The 20,698-nt window shown below is 45.9% G+C and overlaps 2 protein-coding genes across 2 annotated transcripts; one reads left to right on the forward strand and one right to left on the reverse strand.

Annotated features, from left to right (window-relative positions):
* Window positions 1-2,581: 2,581 nt before the first annotated feature.
* Window positions 2,582-4,015, reverse strand: LOC123162840 (F-box only protein 8-like). The gene has a single exon (XM_044580595.1). It carries the CDS (start codon window positions 3,976-3,978, stop codon window positions 2,833-2,835), a length of 1,146 nt encoding a protein of 381 aa, XP_044436530.1. The 5' UTR covers window positions 3,979-4,015; the 3' UTR covers window positions 2,582-2,832.
* Window positions 4,016-14,597: 10,582 nt separating this feature from the next.
* Window positions 14,598-20,387, forward strand: LOC123156206 (conserved oligomeric Golgi complex subunit 7). Its single transcript, XM_044574364.1, has 10 exons — window positions 14,598-15,072; window positions 16,252-16,341; window positions 16,455-16,574; window positions 16,656-16,757; window positions 16,852-17,099; window positions 17,281-17,426; window positions 17,544-17,742; window positions 17,907-18,573; window positions 19,210-19,542; window positions 19,879-20,387. Exons 1-10 carry the CDS (start codon window positions 14,785-14,787, stop codon window positions 20,155-20,157), a joined length of 2,472 nt encoding a protein of 823 aa, XP_044430299.1. The 5' UTR covers window positions 14,598-14,784; the 3' UTR covers window positions 20,158-20,387.
* Window positions 20,388-20,698: the final 311 nt, after the last annotated feature.

Genomic DNA, 20,698 nt, shown 5'->3' on the forward strand with positions numbered 1-20,698 from the left:
GGATCCCGAGTGATTCGCCCCGGGATTGACGTCTGGCTCTTCTGTAGCCTCCTGTGTCGTTTCTGCATGCATAAAATCATGTGAATTTTCGCCAAAAGCTTCTTCATTTTCCTGCACACTTGCATCAGTGTTTTGATCAAAGGTATCATTAGACATAGACAGGTGGTCAGCAGCATCTACTACTCCCCCTTGATCAAAACGAGGTGAAGGCAGAAGATGAACAGGTAAAAGGGTGAGCTCTTTTCGAAGTTGAGCACCAGCATTCGGATGGAGTGTGGCGAAGGGAAACACATGTTCATCAAAAACGACGTCCCTAGAAATATAGACACGACCAGAGGCTACATCGAGGCACTTGTATCCCTTGTGTAGGCTGCTATACCCCAAGAAGGCACATTGTTTTGACCGAAATTCAAGTTTGTGCTTATTGAAAGGACGCAGATTAGGCCACACGGCACACCCAAAAATGCGGAGAAAAGTATAGTCAGGTTTCTTGCCAAAGAGACATTCAAGTGGGGTTTGGTTTTTGATAACCCTACTAGGGACACGGTTGATAAGGTACACAGCGGTAAGAAACACCTCATCCCAAAATTTTAAGGGCATAAAGGCATGGGCAAGAAGGGACAGGCCAACTTCCACAATGTGTCGGTGCTTTCGTTCTGCAGATCCATTCTGCTGGTGAGCATGTGGACATGAGACGTAATGAGTGATGCCAATGCGTTCAAAGAAGGAATTGAGTTTTTGGTACTCACACCCCCCCCCAATCCGTTTGCATAGCAAGAATTTTGCGATCAAAGAGACGTTCAACATGCTATTGAAAGAGATGAAATTTCTCAAACACGTCAGACTTATTTTTGAGCAAATAAATCCAACTAAACTTGCTAAAATCATCAATAAAGCTCACATAATATTTTTGTCTGCCTACAGAGACGGGTCCAGGACCCCACACGTCCGAAAAAATAAGCTCTAAAGGAGCTTTTGACACACTAAAAGACTTGGGATATGGAAGTTGATGGCTCTTGGCCATCTGGCAAGCATCACAAACTAGCAAATGATCTTGTTTATTTGACACAGGAAGACTAAAATCTCGAAGAATTTTCTGGACCACCAGTAATGCAGGATGTCCTAAGCGCTTGTGCCACCGTGAAGTAGATGGTTTGATCACACTTAGGACTTGTGGAGAAGGAGCATCTTGCCGGCCAGAAACAGGAAACAAGCCACCCCTACTCTCGTTTTGAAGAATGGTCCTCCGAGTGGCCCGATCCTTAACAAAAAAGGTTTCAGGGTAAATCTCAAGAAAAGCATGATTATCTTTGATGAGTTGATAGGCAGAAAGTAAACTTTTGTCAGCATGCGGAGAGTGAAGTATGTTCTTGAGATCTAAGGAGCCATGAGGAGTAGATAGAACTGAATGACCAACATGTGCAATGTCCATACCTTGACCACTTGCGGTGTGGATTTGCTCCGAGCCGGTGTAGCGATCATGAACAACAAGCTTCTCCAGCTCACCAGTCACGTGGTTGGTTGCGCCGGAGTCGAGATACCAATTGGTATCAACTCCATACGAGTGGACGGCGTTGGCAGAACGGCTCCCACCGCCGCCACCACCACCTCCACCACTAGCAGGGTTCCGCACATTGTTGTTGAAGTTGCGGTCGTAGCGCTTCTTGCAGCGCCATGCACCATGCCCCTCGTTCTTGCAGATTTGACACTTCTCGCGATCACCACGGTCACCGCGGTCACCACCCTGGCGAGGCGCTCCGCCAGAGCCGCCACCACCAGAGTAGTTGTCGAAGAAGCGGGCGCCCGTGTTGTTGTTGTTGTTGTAGCCACGGGAGCCGCTGTTGCCGCCGCCACGAGAGCCTCCCTGGCTGGAGTTGCCACGGCCTCCGCCTTTTGCAGCAAGGTTGGCGGAGTAGGCGGAGGTCTGTGCGGCGATGCGTGACTCAGCAACGAGCAGTAGCGAGAATAGCTCGCCGAGGCCGATGGGCTGGTCGGTGATGGTGCGCGTGGAGACAGCGGAGACGAAGCCGCTGTACTCCGGCTCGTGCATGAGCCCCTGGATGATGTGAGAGACAACATCGTCCTCATCCAGTGGCCTCCCGGCGGCTGCAAGTTCGTCAGCGAGTCCCTTCATCTTGGTGAAGTAGGCGGCCACAGTCATGTCGCCCTTCTTGGTGTGGCCGATCTGATCGCGAAGCTGGATGATGCGGGCGCGGGATTGCGAGGAGAAGCTCTGGAGGAGAGCGCTCCAAATGGCGGCGGCTGTCGTGCAGTTGCTGACCTGCAGGAGCACTTCGCGGGAAAGAGATGCGATCAGAAACGAGAGCACCTGCTGGTCCTGAGTAACCCAGATGGCGTGCTCTGGGTTGGCGGTGACGGTGACCTCCTTCTTGCCAGCGTTGTCCCGCTCCGTGCGGATCTCAGCAGCAGGTTCCTTCTGGGAACCGTCGAGGAACCCCATCATGCCCGCCGCGCGAACATGCGGTAGTACCTGCGCCCTCCAGACAAGGAAATTCTCACGGTTTAGTTTCTCTGTGATGGTATGGCCGAGGGAAGCGAGGGAAGGTACGGTCATGGCGGAGGAGGACGACGAGGACATCTAGATGCGATGGAAGAGTTTAGGCTCTGTATACCATGTAGAAAACTAGGCTTAAGCGTATGCTTTGCGCAGGGACGCGTGCGTGTTGATATAGGGCTCGAGGCCAGGAGATTACAGGAGTTGGTTAGGCTAGGATTGATCTCCAAGTAACCTAACAGAATATGGGATCATATCTCTAAGCCTAACCGGATTACAACAGACACGCACGCACACGTTACAACACATTACAATGTTTAACAGTGGCTTCTTCGTCGTCGCCGGCGGAAACGAGCTCCGTCGGCGACCAGCACCTCCGGGACCGGGACGCCGCCGCCCTCGAGGTCGAACGCCAGCACGCCCTCCTCCGTGGCGAACATGATCTTCGTCCGTCCGTTGCCCGCGAGGTAGGTTTCGAGGGGAGAGACCCAGTGTACCCGCAGCAGGTCGAGCTCGGGCCTAAGGGTCTGATGGTGCAGCACGCGGTAGAGCTTCTCCCAGTACCCGGACTCCCGGCAGGCCAGGCGCCAGATGCAGTAAGGGTCGGCGTCGCTGCGAGTGGGAGGTCGACGCTCATGGAAGACGCACAGGCACAGGCGTCCGCCCAGCACCGTCAGCTCGGGCGGACTGTCGTCGTCTTGCACCGACGGAGGCGTGCTCAGTGAACCGAAGGTCTCGTCGCCGACGTCGAAGGTGAGGATGCTGCCGCCATGTTTTCGTCGTACCTGGAGGAAGTGCAGGTACCCGTCGCACAACACGGCCGGGTCACCTCGCACGGCGGCGCGCGAGGGGGGAGACCGCCGAGCTACCGCTCTCCAGTGCGCCGACACGTCGAGCGAGAAGACCTCGCAGCAGGGGGTGGAGCGGAAGGAGGAGAAGAGCCGCACCACCTTGTGCTCCTTGGTGACCGGGCTGTAGCCCAGGCCGTAGGACTCGCCGTTGCGCCGCCGGCAGTTGTAGCTGTCGGGGAGGGGCAGGAGCGCGCCGGTGCTCGGGTTGCAGACGAAGTGGCGGCGGTGGGGCGGGCGGCGGATCAGGACGAGGCCATGGCAGGGCTTGGTGAGGACCTCGTCGAGGTGCCATCTGTTGTCTGGGTGCGCCGTGGTGAAGAAGAGCTTGGGGGTCGGCTGCTGGTGACGGTTGGCCTCGCGGAGGTGGAGGTCCACGAACGGGTCCGACTTGAGCGTGGCGGCCCACGAGCGCGACACGCAGCGCAGGCGGCCGACCGACTTGGCCGGCAGCCGGGCGAAGATCTCCAAGAGGGCGTCGTCCGGTAGCGTCGTCGACGGCGCGCCATGGCTCCGCGCGCGCTTGGTACTCCTCGCGGTCGCCGGTGTCCGCAGCAGAATGGTGCCGTGGTCGAAGACGGGGCACGGCAGCGACGGCGTCGTCGTCGTGACCATGCGTGTATGCGCAGATCGATCCCGGTTTGTTGCCCGTTCGTCGCGTGGCGCGCCTCACCTGATCGCCGTCGTGCGTCTTATATAGGCCCGTCCCGCCGTCGATCGAATTCGATGCGGAGTCGGTGCGTCTCGGGCCGCCGACTGCAGGTTACACCGCCGGATACTCAAATTCGGATTCAGACGAAAAGGGCTTGCATTTTGTTTTGTCTTTTCTTTTTCAGTTTCGCTAAAGCACGCCTTGATGTGTCATAAGTATTACACATCTAAATTTCACATCAATGATCTTACGTGAAGATTCATTTCTTTTTTGAGTTAATAACATTTTTAGTACATAAAGTTGCACGGTACATACAAATTCATACATAAAGTTGAAAAATGACACAAAGTAGTCCAACAACTTGTGTTTGAAGTGAGTAAATTACTGAAAGCCACCACATTTGTGGCACGAATACTGCAAAACCACCACTTTTGCCAATTTTTTTTAAAAACCATCACTTCCTCGGCAAGTGAGTAACAAAAAGCACTAAACGTGTTGTGAGCCGCGACTAACTGAGAATCTGACTTATCGGGCCCACCTGTCGGAGCCACGTGGCAAAGGGGAAACAGAATAGCGGAAACGGCCATTAGGACCCCGCTAGTTAAGCCCTGGGCGCCGGCCCTGGTGCTCTCATTCCCCTCCCTCTCTTCTCTGTTGTGCGCGCAACCATGGCAAGTACTCCCTTCGGCGATGTCGAGGGTGGTGACGACGGCGGCTCCAGATCCGGACGGAGTCGCGGGCGGGACCTGCTTGGGGTCGACTATGAGTCGTCCTCCTCAGAGGGCAGCCCGCTATCGCCGTGGCGCGGGCAGAGGGCGGGGGCGGCGGCGCCGCCTGCTGCTCCATTTGGATCCAGATCCATTCAAGCTGAAGGAGCGGGAGACCAACCCGATGAGGATGAGCCGCCATCTTCTTGCCGTGCAGGCAAGGCTTCCGCTGCGGCGCGGTCGCCGTCGGCTGCAGCAGTCGTCCCTACTAACGCCGGCGACGACACGTACGACCTCTATGCCCTTCTCCTTCTGCTTTCGTTTTATGATTTGATTCGTTCTTGAGGTTCAGTTTGATCTAGGGTTTTGTATTGCCTCTGAATTTAGTCCTGATTAGGGTTTGAGTACATATTAGAACCTACAATTATTTTGTTCTACAAATTTTGTGAATATTTACATTGTTAGGATTGGAGTGTACTTGTGTTGTACAATTTAGGTAATTACACTGTTAGGATTACATTCCAGTTGTACTATGTGTTGTTCAAATTTATGTTATAGTAACTTGTATGTTTTAATTGGTATTGTAGGTCGAGCTATGAGCATGGGACATGCATATTGATTTTGAAGGGATTAAATACATCAGGAAAAAGTTCTTTAAGAAAGACATAAGATATTACAATCTTATGTATGTGATGCTTGACAATGGGTATAGTTTTTCAGACTGCCTCTATTACATGAGCTGTGGTGGAATAGGATTGGATGGTTTTAAACTGCTTGACAGTCAGATTAAGGTGGATGAAATGCTTAGGCAAAACCAGGACATCAGGAGGATCACATTGTCAGTTACTAAGGGCAAGAGGCAGCAGGCAATTGTTGTGTCTCCAGCAAAGAAGGGAAAGAGAAAGGCAGCAAAATTAGTTCAGATATCTAATGAAGAATATAGCAGTGATCCTGATATAGTGTTTGCAGTCAGTGAAGATGGTGTGGCCCATAAGTAATTTGCTGATTATGTTGGTTAAAGTTCAGGCAGAGGCACAGATGAGTTTTTGTTCCTGGGCACACAACAGAGTGTAAATTACCAGCCCATCCAAACTATGCCACCTCCCCATAACTCTCAGATAGAAGACAATGCCAATTATGCAGACATGGATCTGGATTCAGAAAGTGAGGAGGAAAATAGCTCTAATGAAGATAGTGCTGACCTGCAGTCAACTGCAGCAGATATGAAGAAGGCAACACTGCACTTTGAGGGTGACACAGAACCAGAGGACATTTATGATGTTCCTGAGGAGCAGGAAGAGGAAGAGCACACTGAACAAGTTGCAAATGTAGCTGAAAAAGAACATTTCACTGAAGATGGAGTACTGCAGCCGCCTGTGCTTAAGATTGGAAAGAGAGTGGGGCCAACAACAAGAACACACTCATCAGCCAATGATCCAATTGAGCCTGACTGGCTTCCCTCGGGTGATGAGGATGAAAATCTTGGTTTTTTGGACTCAGAGGATGATAATGGCAATGAGCCTATGTCTTTTGTTATTCCCTCAGGAAGGAAAACAAGAGTAGAGAAGGCAAAGCCAAGAAAATGGTATGATGAAAGCAAACTCAACCCAGAGCAGCAATTTTGTTTGAAGCTATGTTTCAAAGATGTGTACCAATTTAGGAGTGCTCTACTTAACTTTCACATCAAGCAGCTGAGGTCTTTCAGATATCACAGGAACTGCAAAGACAGGGTCATTGCTTGGTGTGACCACAAGGACAAAGGATGTCCTTTTTATATTGTTGCTTCTCAGATCAAGAATGAGCAAACATTCTGTGTAAAGAAGTTTAGAGCAGAACATACTTGCCCAACTAGTGACAAACATAGTAAAGTGAGTTCAAAGTGGCTAGGAAGCACTATCTTAGAGACAATTAGATCAGACCCAAACACAACTGTGCCAGCATTGGTAGACAAGGCAAAGAGGAAATTTGGAATTGAAGTTCCAAAGATGATGGCATGGAGAGCTAAAAAAGGCAGCAAAGGAAATTGTCCTAGGAGATCATAAGAAGCAGTACCATAGGTTGACTGATTATATTGAAACAGTTAAAATATGCAATCCAGGATCTAGATGCATTGTCACAATTGTCACTCCAAAAAGCATAAATGAAAACCCACATCCAGGTCCCAGATTCCATGGTCTTTTCTTTTGTCTCAATGCACCTAGGGGGGGTTTTCTAAATGGATGTAGTCCTTTCATTGGTTTGGAGATGCTTCACAAAGCTTACAACTGGAGCACAAATCCTAGCAGCTACTGGTAGGGATGCCAACAACAACATGTATCCCATTGCTTTTGGAATTGTAGGAGTGGAGGACACACCCAGTTGGAGCTGGTTTCTCACCCAACTTAAGTATACTCTGGGAGGCACAGAAGAGGGAAAGTTTGGCAAATACACCATCATGTCAGATAGGCAGAAGGTCAGTGATCTATTTTCTCTTTCAAACCTAGTTACTTTCTCACCCAACCTAACTATGCTCTAATTGTTTATTAGTTAGTGATTGTTTGAACTTAAGATTGAAACCTAGTTATTTTTTTTAAATCAGGGCCTGCTTAATGTTGTCAATGCTGTATTTCCAAACTGCCCACAAAGATTTTGTTTAAGGCACATTTATGCAAATTTTCAAAGAGTTGGATTTAGAGGTGAAGATCTGAAAAAAATGCATGGACAGTGCTAGCTATTCCTACACAAAGCATGGTTTTGATTTAGCCATGGCTAATTTGAAGAATGAGTGTGAGGATGCATGGAGGTGGTTATCTGGTATTCCAGTGCACACATGGGCTAGGCATGAAATGGACACAATTTGCAAAACAGACCTGGTAGTCAATACCATAAGTGAGGTCTTCAATAAATATATCTTGGATGTTAGAAACAAACCAATAGTGACAATGATTAATGGAATCAAAGATAAGTTGCTAGTCAGGTTTGATGGAAAAAGAGAAAGTGCAACAACTTCTAGATGGGAAATAGCTCCAACATATGCAGAGAAGCTGGAGATGAGCAATAAATATCAAAGAGATTGCAAAGCAATTAGGGCAGGGACTAACCTGTGGCAAGTAAGTAGTGGGCCAACGACCTATGCTGTGAACCTTGAGGAGCACACTTTTGGATGCAGGAAGTGGGACATGTCAGGGTTGCCATGCAACCATGGTTGCAGTGCAATTTACAAGGCCAAGATGCAACCTGAGGATTTTGTAAGTCCTTTCTTGAGGAAAGCAATGTATTTGGAGGCATACAAACCAATAGTGTATCCAGTTCCTGGAGAAGATGCTTGGGTCAAGTCAGGAAAACCTGATATTGAGCCTCATGTATTCCACAAAGAGGACCAGAGTGGAAGAAAAGAAGAAAGATGAAGAAGGGAAGGTTTGAAGTGCCTAAACCAAAAGATACCTCTACGATGGCTACAATCAGATGTGGCAACTATAGGTTAATGGGCCACAGGTTTACAGGTTTACTAATTGTGGACAACCTTTGAGGCCTGATCTCCAGCTGAGGAAAAATAGAAGCATGGTACATATTTTTAATCATTGTATCTGATTTAGCTTATGTAGATTTTAATTGTTGTTTGTTTTAAAAACTGCAGGAAAAGAGAAGACAAAAGGCAGAATCCTACACCCCACCTGATGCTACTGCTGCTCCTATGGCACCAAGAGCTGCTCCTAGGACACCAAGAGCTGCTAGTAGGGCACCAAGGGCTGCTTTCTCAGCACCAAGGCCAGCACCTAGGCCTCCATGTGGAGAAGGGACTTCTTCTGCTGTTGGTACTTCTACATCTACATCAACTGTTGTTGCTGCTGCTAAAAAACAGAGGTCAGTGAGAGGTGGAAGAGTTGGTGGAGCATCTAATGCTGCAATAGGTTCCAGGAAGAAACCTCAAAAATATGGAAGACTGAAGAGCTACTTCACAGCAAGTGGAAATGTGTGATCTTTGATATCTGCCAATGCTTGCAACTTTTGGGGCTAGAACCCTTGTATTTGTCCAAAGAACCTTGGATGTGTGATGATTTGAGTCCTTTGAACCTGTGTTTGAATTGGGGTCATGTGAACCTGTGTAATTTGAGTCCTCTGGACCTATGTGGTAATTTCAGTCCTGTGAACCTATGTGGTATTTATGTTATGTGAACCTATGTTATGTGTGATCAAGCCTTCATGCTGTTGTGGAGTTATTTTGATCTAGCAGAATTATTGTTGGTTTTTGGTGAAGCCTAAATGTTGTTATTGTAGTAGAATTATTGTTGGTTTTTGGTGAAGCCTAAATGTTGTTACTGTAGTAGAATTATTGTTGGTTTTGAGTGCAGCCTAAATGTTGTTATTGTAGCAGAATTATTGTGGGTTTTTGGTCAAACAAAATGTTTTGGGTGATTTTGGTCAAGCTAGAATAGGGGTCATCGAAGCATCGACAACAACCTAAACTACCGTACCCTATAATAGGGTTCATCGAAGCCTCGACGACAACCTAAACTACCTTACCCTAGAATAGGGGTCATCGAACCATCAACGACAACCTAAACTACCTTACCCTAGAATAGGGGTCATTGAAGCCTCAACGACAACCTAAACTACCTTACCCTAGAATAGGGGTCATCGAAGCCTCGACAACAACGTAAACTACCTTACCCTGGAATAGGGGTCATCGAAGCCTCGACGACAACCTAAACTACCTTACCTTAGAATAGGGGTCATCGAACCATCGACGACAACCTAAACTACCTTATCCTAGAATAGGGGTCATTGAAGCCTCGACGACAACCTAAACTATCTTACCCTAGAATACGGGTCATCAAACCATCGACGACAACTTAAACTACCTTACCCTAGAATAGGGGTCATCGAAGCCTCGACGACAACCTAAACTACCCATCCCTAGAATAGGGGTCATTGAAGCCTCGACGACAACCTAAACTACCCTACCCTAGAATAGGGGTCATCGAACCATCGACGACAACCTAAACGGCCTACTCCTTAAACAAAAATTGGTACTTCTACTTATACATCTACATCTACATCATCTGCTGATGATGCTAAAATACCTCATAAATATGGAAGATCTAGAGTACATCTACATCAATAGGTTCAACAAAAATGTGGCAGAAATAGCATTATCCAACAACACAAGTTAATTCAGCAACACAAATTAATAGCATTATCCAGCAACTCAAATTAATCCAGCAACACAAATTAATAGCATTATCCAGCAACACAAATTAATCCAACTTAAATTCAGTACAAATGTCTTGCACTTTTAGTGACACAGATTGCAGATAGAGTACTCTAGCACATACAACTACAATAACATCGAATCATTCATCAACTATCTCTTTGATCTTTCTGATCTTCCCCTTGGTGGCATTCTTCTCTTTGAACAGATCACCTATAGTGTACTCAGGTGCCTTTTCTCTTGCTTCCACTTCTCCTTCTCCTCCAACAACATGGACCTCTCCTGCTTGATCTTGTCCATCTCCTGCACAAGCTTCACCTTCTCTTCCTTCTCTTGATCCCTCTCTTTCTCTGCTTTGGCCCTCAGCACTTGATGAATGTTAGTGTCTGACTTGTCAGCCAAGTTCTTTGTCTCAATTTGTTCCTTCAGGTCACTAATAACCAACCTTGCATTGCCTAACTGGGTAATTGCATCCTCCTTGTCAGCCACCATTTTGGCAAAGTCAACTTTAAAAAACCTCAGGTCATTTTCCATCTTCCTCTTCTCTTCCATTGCCTTCACTACTTTTTCAGCATTAAGTACATTCTACCTCAACCTATTGGCCGTCTCCTCCTCATACATAGTCCAGATGGTATTTAAAGCTTGCTTCAATAGGACTGACCACTCAGGGTCAATCCAGTCCACAAAGTTGAACTTTGGTACATCCTATGAATGTGTGAAGAAAGGAAATATAATTAAACCAATTTCTAAAAACATTATTGATAAAAATAAAAAAATCCATTAATTAGTCATGTATCTACTACTGCATTGCCTACTATTGGAAAGAAAATATACAGCTAAAATAATTTCAAAAAACAATGGCCACAACATTTAAGAAATTGGAAACTGCCTAATTTCAGACTTATTGTATAGAACTATTCCACTGCCTACTCATGCACTTTGTACAGCTGTTGTATAAAGATTTATGGCCAGAGATATATACTTTAAACTGCCTAATTTTAGACTTATTGTATCAGTCAACTGAGCAATTCAGTTGATTCACATATTACAGACCAATTCTATCAGTAATGAATTCACATGTTTCACAAAATCAATTCAACACTTTAAGAAAATCACCTTTTTTGCACACCCCAGGAACCTCCTGCCACTATCAGTCCATTCAAAGGCAACAAACTTCTCACAGGGGGCACGATGCTCACAACATGCAGGATGATTCAAAGAAATGCCGCCCCAGTCCGTGGACTCCATTTTGGCAGGTACCTAACCAGAGGGAAAATGAATTCACATGCTATCGGAAAGAAATTCCCCTTTCTCCCTAACCCTAACCCTAGATGCACCTGAGCAGAAACTTACCCGGCTCACATCGTTAGAGGAAGAGTCGGAACAGTCGGAAGGCTCAGACCAAGAAATCATGTCTCCCCTCCCGACAGCGGTGCGAAGCTGCTCGCGACGGCAGCGGCGGCCGCGGTGCGAGAAAGGAACGAGCAGAGCAGAGAAGAAAGCGGTTGGGGAGGAATGCCCTAACGCGCGCGCGCCCTGGGCTTAACTAGCGGGGTCCTAACGGCCGTTTCCACTATTCCGTTTCCCATTTGCCATGTGGCTCCGACAGGTGGGCCCGATAAGTCAGATTCTCAGTTAGTCGCGGCTCATAGCACGTTTAGTGCTTTTTTTACTCACTTGCCGAGGAAGTGGTGGTTTTTTGAAATTTTCGACAAAAGTGGTGGTTTTGCAGTATTCGTGCCACAAATGTGGTGGCTTTTAGCAATTTACTCGTTTGAAGTACATCTACATACATTTCCGTCCCTGGTCGTTATCTCCATGTTAACTCTGTGTGGTCTCTAAGTGTAGGGCCCACCAGTAAACGGGAAAAGAGGAAAAAAAGAGAAAGAAACCTTGCGCGTTGCTCTCCCGCAGGACTCGAACTCGAGAGTTCGCTGCAAGTGCGTGACCGGCTAGCAAGTGAGTTGCAAATGTATATAGGTCCTGTTTGTTTAGGCTTTTGCTTATGCTTTTGCAGCTTTTTTGCTTTGACTAAAAAGTCATAAAAGCTTCTAAATAGGTGCTTTTGGAGCTTTTACGGCTTTTGATGAATCAATATAACAATATTTAGCTCCAGAAGCCATAAAAGCTCCAAAAGCACCTATCTAGGAGCTTTTATGGCTTTTTGGTCAAAGTGAAAAAGCTGCAAAAGCAGAAGCAAAAGCCCAAACAAACAGGGCCATAGTCCTTTTATATATCTTTCAGAAGGAGAATTGATCTGAACAAAAAACCTATACACTGTACGCGAGCGACACTTTACCTTCAAGAAATTGTTTGGCTCACTGGCCAACTAAACCAGACGTGTTTTTTTACAAACCGGGGGTAAAAACCAAGCTGTCGAAGGATATTTACAAAGTTTACCGATTTCCATGCCGAATCCATTAGTGAACTAGAAGTAATGACCAAAAGAATCAAAAACTGGCTCAGACATTTCATCAAACACGTAGAGCGTGGGGTGAAAATATGAGGGGAGTTTGACGTACCCGGAAGCCGTCGGGTGGCAAAGCCCTGAGTTGGGATGGCCGCGGAGCACCTATACAGGCGGAAGTTCGGTGACGACAATGCGGAGAAGGGTGAACAGAGAAGAGAAGAGTGTTGCCCAAGCAAGGAGAGGGGAGGCGGATATGACCAAATTGCCGCGGACACCGTCAGTCCTACATGGTGGGCGGGCCCAGCCACATCCGGGACTCCCCACATCTATCCCATATATGGCCGGATATGGGGAGTGCCGAACAGTCCAGGCGTTTAGGCCGGATATGGGTACCCCGGTTAGGTGACCTTTTTTGGTCCGGATAGTGACAGGGCAACCCGTCCGGGGGTTTAGGGCAGGTATGGAAGGTCTGGTTATAGACGCTTTTAGTAAAGAAAATACTCCCTTTGTCCGCGAATAAGTGTACTTCTATTTTTGTCATAAGTCAAAATTTATATTTTTGACCAACTTTATAGAAAATAGTTGTAACATATAATACTAATTTGGTGCCATAAATGTTGTTATATTTTTTCTATAAAGTTGGTCAAAGTTTTAAAACCTTGCCTTAGGTCAAAAGCTAGACACATGTACCTATTCGCGGACCGAGGGAGTGCATCCTAATCTATAGTGCCTAAAAAACCAGCTGATGAACCAGTAGACGGGCAGTAAGGCCATAACAATCTGACGTTTGGTTTCAAAAATTATGTGGAGAAAGAACAAGAACAAGAACGGTTCTGACAATCATATAACAGGGAAACTATGACTAACTAGAGAATACCCCGCGCGTTGCTGCGGGAACCGATTGCAATATATTTCAGTGATTTGTTTGTATGAAGCTTCCATTGTTGAATTACTAATATAAACTAAGCTAAAATAAATATTATATATTATGATTGATTATTGTGTTGAATATAAGTGTCGTAATATAATGGAAAACTTTTTTCATGCATGTTGAGGTGAAAAGTGTGCATGAGATCAACTAATAATGGAAAAAAAATTCTTATGCATATAGTGGTGGGCCTTTGAGGAGGTAGCGTGTATGCATGTTGAGATAAATAGGATAGTGGGGATCAACTTCTTATGTATATAGGATTAAACAGCAAGTAACGGTTGGTGGACTTGCTAGCCTCTCTAGGTCAGTGTTGTGCGGTCTTTGGTTCAATTTCTGTCGGCTTCCCTCGATATTTTATTTTTCACTTTATTTCTCTATCATCACTTATAGGCAGGGTCTGCACTTAAGAGAGTGCGGGCCTAGTCTCGCTGGCTTGCCAAGTAAATAGAGTTAATAGAGATAATGGCCTGGAACGAAAATGTATGTAAATGTACCTCAAACGCAAGTTGTTGTACTATTTTGTGACATTTTTTAACCTTGTGTATGAATTTATACCTGTTGTGCAAGTTCATGTATTAAAAGTGTAATTAACTCTTTTTTTTCAAGGAAACAGCAGGAGCTCTGCCTTTGCATTAAGAAGAAGAGAATTGACCAGTTTATAAGAAAACTAGCCGAAAAGTGATACATCGACACACACCAGCCCCGGGGCTGCAAACCTAACGAGCCGACTACCCTGTCGCCCACACGACCAGAGTTGCCACCCCACCACATGACCCGGAGCCGCCACTCCGGCTGACAAACCACTTAAAACTCACACACGTCGTCCCCGAGGCCGCACTCCACACGAGTCGACGACTCTGCCGTCCACGCGACCAGAACCGACACTCCACAGCACAGAGGTGCTCTTCGGAGCCGCCGCTCTGACTTCCCCGCCGGCCCCGAGGCCGCGCTCCACCTGAGCCGACGACGCTGCCGCCCACGCGACCAGATCCGACACTTGGCTCCGACTCTTTTATTTTCCTTTCTATGCTTGCTTGTGTAACTTAGATGTGCAATAACTAAGGTATATCTAGACATTTAAAAGCTGTCGAAATATATTCAAGACTGGTCTTGCTTCAAAGTCTTTGTCACCAGGAACACAAATCTGCAAACGGATCATAATGGAATTTTTGTCACCATAGTGAAGATTTTTGGTTATCCAAAAAATATCCTTTCCAGTCTCTACCAGATTGTCGTTTCTCGCTTTCCCAAGAGGAAAACGGAATAAACAATGCTGCGAATAGTTTCGCACAAGACGTTTAATCTGGAAGACGTTTTCCCGTGACCTCCAACAAAGTGACTTTGCCCCCGTGCCCATGGTGGTCGTTACTTCGGTGGCAAAGTGAGGAGACGCGGAGGCAAGCAGCAGCCTCGAAGCCCCGAGGCACCACGCGCCCCGTCCGATTCTCCGGCGAGCCGAGGCCGCCGCGGAGGAGGAGGAGGAAGGGCAGAGGGGGAGGCCCTCGCGGGGCGCGGCGGCGGCGGAGGAAAATGGTGGTGGTGGACGCGGCGGAGTTCGGGGCGGAGGGGTTCGACCCGAAGCGGTGGATCAACGCGGCGCTGGACGCGCGGCACCCGTCCGAGCCGCTCGACCGCTTCCTCGCCGACGCCGAGGAGCGGCTCCGCGCCGCGGCCGACGACGCCGGGGCGGCCCTCGAGCGGGACAGCGCCGACGCGCTCCGCCGCGTCCCGCTCGCCTGCCGCGACGCGCTCAGGCTCCGCGACGACGCCCTCGCGCTCCGCTCCCACCTCGCCTCCGTCCTCCAGTCCCTCTCCCAGGCAGGTGCCCCCCGCCCTTCCCGCACCCCTCTGTCGTCCCCTGTCGGATCTGGATCTCGCGCGCGGCTACGCCCGGCATGTATGTATTGTTGCGAAATCGAGAGTCGTTTTAATGTGGTGTTTTGGAGTAGGCTATCGGCGAAAATGTGCTAATTCGCATACTGCAATTCAGTCTGGGAACGATTTAGGTATGATTCAGTTTGAGCATGTATGGCTCGTTCATGCTTACAGTTCGGACTCTACTGTCGCTACCATGTTTTCAATTGGATCTGGATCTCAAATTCCGAGGCCATGCCACATGTATCTGTGTGGTCTTTGCCTTTTTTGACATAGCATTTTGTTTCTAAGATAATAAGATTATTATGCTATGTTCATAACATAATGTTAGATAGGACTATCCAAAATAGTACCAAATTCACAATGTAAGCTTTGATTTGATCTGTTTGGCCTTCGGACGCACTGTCTCCTTTGTTGTTATGTGGAATTTGATCCCTCAATTTTCCCGGGCTTAGTAAGACCCTGCTAGATTTTGGTACTTGAGTTAGAAAAATAAGGAAGAAGAACATATTAGTTTGGGATGCTACCATGTTTTGTACTTATATACACCATAATTATGCACACAGAAAACTCTTGAGCATACTGTATAAAGTACATAGAAACTCACAAAATTCAGAGCTGATGTCCATGTAAACTGTGTCTATTGCCATAAAATACTGAGACCTATAGTTCTAGTTAATTACATGTTCAGAATCTTCTTGAAAGAGCTGCAGCAGTAGCATTTTTTTCCCAGTGTGACTGAGTGTGTACTTCTGACTGCACTGTAACTGTCTAATACAATTGTATGACTACAGCAACATTTTGTATGGCTTTTTTTGCGGAATACAATTGGATTTAATTTATGCTAGATTATTTGGAATTATTGATCCCTTATTCTAGTGCAATGGGAACATTGAGAAGTACTCCTTCCGTCCCAAAATAAGTGACTCAACTTTGTACTAACTTTAGTACAAAGTTAATACAAACTTGAGTCACTTATTTTGGGACGGAGGGAGTATATATTAGTGAAGTTAAAGCACACATGCCACCTGCATGTATCACAAACAAATTTGGCACACATTTTCAGCTTTATTTTGTAAATGTGTCTGTTAACCAAGTACTTATGATAATTTCTCCAACCAGGCTGAGGGCTCATCTGCTGAGTCAATAACTGCGCTAGCACGGATTGATACTGTGAAACAACGCATGGAAGCTGCATACACGACATTGCAGGTATGTTTTAATAGTATCTACCATGGCACGACACATGTCACTAGAGTACCTGCTTTACTCAAGTGGTAAGTTCTTATCTAATAATTGTGAGAGTCTGTTGGCTGGAATTGCAGGATGCAGCTGGACTAGCTCAGTTGAGCCAAAGTGTTGAGGATGTGTTTTCGAGTGGCGATCTTCCAAAAGCCGCAGAAACCCTGGCAACCATGAGACATTGCTTGTCAGCAGTTGGGGAGGTACTTTACTCTCCCTTCTCTCTTTCTCACCAAGCATCTATGCAGGGTCTTTTCGTTTAGCTTGTTAAATGTTGCTTTCAGGTTGCAGAGTTTGCTAATGTGAGAAAGCAGCTTGAAGTATTGGAAGAAAGGCTGGACGAAATGGTTCAGCCCCGTTTATTGGATGCCCTTTCTAACCGCAAGGTTTCTGTCTCAAAATTAGCTCATTGTTAATGCTCCATGAAACATCTTTATTTATTTTATTTTGAACCTCTTCCTGTGCAATTTTGTTTGAAAGATTGATGCTGTGCAAGATCTTCGTGGTATATTGACACGTATTGGGAGGTTCAAGTCACTAGAGGTGCAATACACTAAGATTCATATCAAGCCTCTGAAGAAACTATGGGAAGATTTTGACCTAAAGCAAAGGGCCAGCAGGGCAGAGGTGGAGAAGCGTGGTGGTGAAATCACTAGTGTCTCATTCTCAAGCTGGCTGCCAAGTTTCTATGATGAGACACTACTTTACCTTGAACAAGAATGGAAGTGGTATGTCCATGTGATCCTGTTTTCTTTTATTCTGTTTTGACAAATACTTGTGGTTCTAAATTAAGTCAACACACAAGGTGGCCCATGGCAGCAGTTTGTAACTATCTTTGGGCCACATGAAAAATGTTTGCCCCACCGACTATCTATAAACTGTAGTGTTCTAAAATGCTAATACCTGCAGGTGCTTGACTGCATTCCCTGAAGAATACAGATCACTAGTCCCAAAAGTACTTGTGGAGACCATGAATGAGCTGAATTCAAGCTTTGTCTCTCGTGTTAATGTAGCAACTGGGGATGCTGTTCCTGAAACCAGATCTGTTGCAAAAGGTATACTTCACATATTTGTTTTTTTATTGGCAAGTTATTAGTTGTTTTTTCTTGTTTGTTGTGGAAGAGCACTTAGTTTTGTTCCTTAATTAGTTGATTTATTTTCTCTATCTCCAGGTGTACTGGATGTTATATCAGGTGACTTGCCAAAAAGCATCAAATTGCAGAATAAACATCTTGCTGCACTAATCGAATTGCACAACATGACTGGCACTTTTGCTCGGAACATTCAGCACTTATTTTCAGAATCAGATCTTGGAGTTGTGCTGAGTACATTGAAAGCTATTTATTCCCCATATGAAACCTTTAAGATGAGGTAAGCATTAAAAGTCGTTTTATCTGATAAAAGCAAAGGAAATAAGAAAAAAAAACTTATGTTGCATCTTGTTACCGCCTGTATTTACAACAAGTTGTAGTTATCAATGCATAACACTAAGCAGTTAGTTCTGTATAGTGTATACTAAGTTTCATGTCATGTAGGTATGGGCAGATGGAGCGCGCTGTGCTTTCTGCTGCAATGGCCGGTATAGATATCCGTGGAGCCATCTCCCGTGGTTTAGGTGCACAAGGTATAGAGCTAAGTGAAACTGTCCGTAGGATGGAGGAATCCATCCCACAGATGATAGTACTTCTTGAAGCAGCTGTTGAGAGATGCATTAGTCTCACTGGTGGATCAGAGGCAGATGAACTGGTACTGGCTCTTGATGACGTCATGCTGCAATACATATCTAATCTACAAGAAACTTTGAAGTCCCTGAGGATGGTATGTGGGTTGGATAATACCACACATACTGATGCCTTGAAAAAAGATGCAGGGTTAGAGAAAAAGGAAGCGCCACGATTGGTGGATGTGTCTGAAGAGGAAGAATGGTCAATTGTCCAGGGTGCTTTGCAGGTTCTTACAGTTGCCGATTGCTTAACTAGCAGGACCTCAGTTTTCGAAGCTTCTTTAAGGGCTACTCTTGCCAGGATTGGAACAAACTTTTCTCTTTCCGGATTTGGTTCTAGCATGGATAAATTATCTGCTGGTACCGCTGATGACAACTCGGGAGCACCTCTGGGTGGGAGGGCAGCACTTGATATAGCAACCATTCGACTCACCAATCTACCAGACAAGTCTAAGAAACTCCTCACTGTGCTAGAACAGGTAAGTTATATGCTTCTAAAATGTCTTGCATTTAGTGTTACAACGCAGGGGTCAACTGTAAATCTGAACAATTAGCTAGTGACTGAACTTGCAAATGATGCATGTTAACCCTTCTCTTATTTAAGTAGCAATTGAAGTCCCGAGTTATTTGACTTTTGATCTGATGGTTCAGACCGCAGACTGCATTTTCTTATTGGGCTGAGTCAGCAAATGTCTATTCTCTATCAAATGATGGATTTCTGTGTTTGGTAAAATATGTATGCTTGATCATGTGATAATATGCTCTTTACATGGTAGCTCAAGATTGCTGATCATGAGCGAGTCCACATATTTACTTTAAACAGAACATATGGAGTAAAACTGTTGGGTTTGATTTGATTATAATCTCTTTGCTCCACATGAAATTTAGCAGCAACTTTCTTTTGTACTCCCTCTGTTCCTAAATATATGACGTGTTGGTAGTTCAATTTAAACTACCAAAACGTCATATATTTAGGAACGGAGGAAGTATTACATTAAGTTATTACTATTCAACTCTGGCATAGAACCTATTCATATACCTCTTGATTCTTGCACATAGAATTTATTTGCCCTTCATCCTCTGTTCATTAAAAGGAACTTGTTTCTGTTGTACAGTCAAAAGATCCAAGGTTCCACGCTCTTCCCGTCACGTCACAAAGAGTTGCGGCTTTCTCAGACAAAGTAAACGAGCTTGTATATGATGTGCTCATTTCCAAAGTCCGGCAGCGTCTCAGTGAGATTGCTCGCCTCCCAATCTGGTCGTCCGTGGAGGAGCAGGGTGGTCTTCCTCTTCCAAGCTTCAGTGCGTACCCACAGGCATACGTGACCAGTGTCGGGGAGTATCTCCTCACTTTGCCACAGCAGTTGGAGCCTCTGGCTGAAGGCATCTCAGGCAGTGAGGCTGGCAACGATGAGGCTCAGTTCTTTGCTACAGAGTGGATATTCAAGGTAAGTGATACCACATTCGAAGTCACATAATCTGGACTTAGCATCTTCAATAAGAGTGTCCATTACCCTGTTTACTTGTAAAATATGCTGTCAACAAAATCAACCATGCTCCAATGCTTATTTTGTTTTATGTTGCAAATTATGTAGGGAACTGTGCGTTATACATATTGAAAATATGTGCATCACAATTGAGCAGAACAATACACTAAATCCCCTCAACAGTCTTGTCATATGTATATAGGAACAAATAAGAAAAAACACGAAATCAAATGCTTTGAAATGAAACCATGCCGAAAACTATAGTATGTTTTCTTGACCTTCGTTTCCATGTCTCAGGTTGCCGAGGGTGCCACCGCCCTGTTCATGGAGCAGCTGCGCGGGATCCACTACATCACGGACCGGGGCGCCCAGCAGCTAGCGGCGGACATCGAGTACCTGAACAACGTCCTCTCGGCGCTGTCGATGCCGATCCCTCCGTTCCTGTCCACCTTCCATGCCTGCATCTCGACCCCGAGGGACCAGGTCCGTGACCTGATAAAATCGGACGGCGGAACCCAGCTGGACCTCCCCACCGCCCATCTGGTCTCCAAGATCCGGCGCATCTCGCTAGAGTAGTGAAACAATGTTGATCGCTGTGGTATATTTGCAAATCGAAGTTAATGTAAAGGCATGCAACTTTTCTTCTTTCCAACTTTTTGTTGACGGTGAGCTTTTACCTTGTAAGTTGTAACTGCACTGCCTTCAGATATAAGTATAGAATAACGAACTGTATTACAGAAGAATTTAGCGCTTGCGGTGTATCAGTAAGTCGACCAAGAAAAAAAAAGGAAAATTGTTAGTCGGCAGGTGCCAGTGTTTCTGTTTTGTGGTTGTTACGGGATCTCTTACTAACTCCAGTGAAATTTTACACCCAAACAGATAACCAGAAGTCATACATGTGCTATGGAGACATATTAGTGCAAACATGAGTAAAAAACCTGCACATGGGGTCCACCTTAACCTTAAGATCCAAAACCAAATCTTATACAGTGGGATTTCAAGCCGAAAATGCCAAATGAAAGCCGAGCTCCATGGAGGCCGAAACTGAAATATTCAAAATTCATAGAGAGATAATGTACATGTGTGTAATTTTCCAGGATGAAATACGATATGAGAG

Source organism: Triticum aestivum, chromosome 7B (genome assembly GCF_018294505.1).
Source record: "Triticum aestivum cultivar Chinese Spring chromosome 7B, IWGSC CS RefSeq v2.1, whole genome shotgun sequence".
Taxonomy (NCBI): Eukaryota; Viridiplantae; Streptophyta; class Magnoliopsida; order Poales; family Poaceae; genus Triticum; species Triticum aestivum.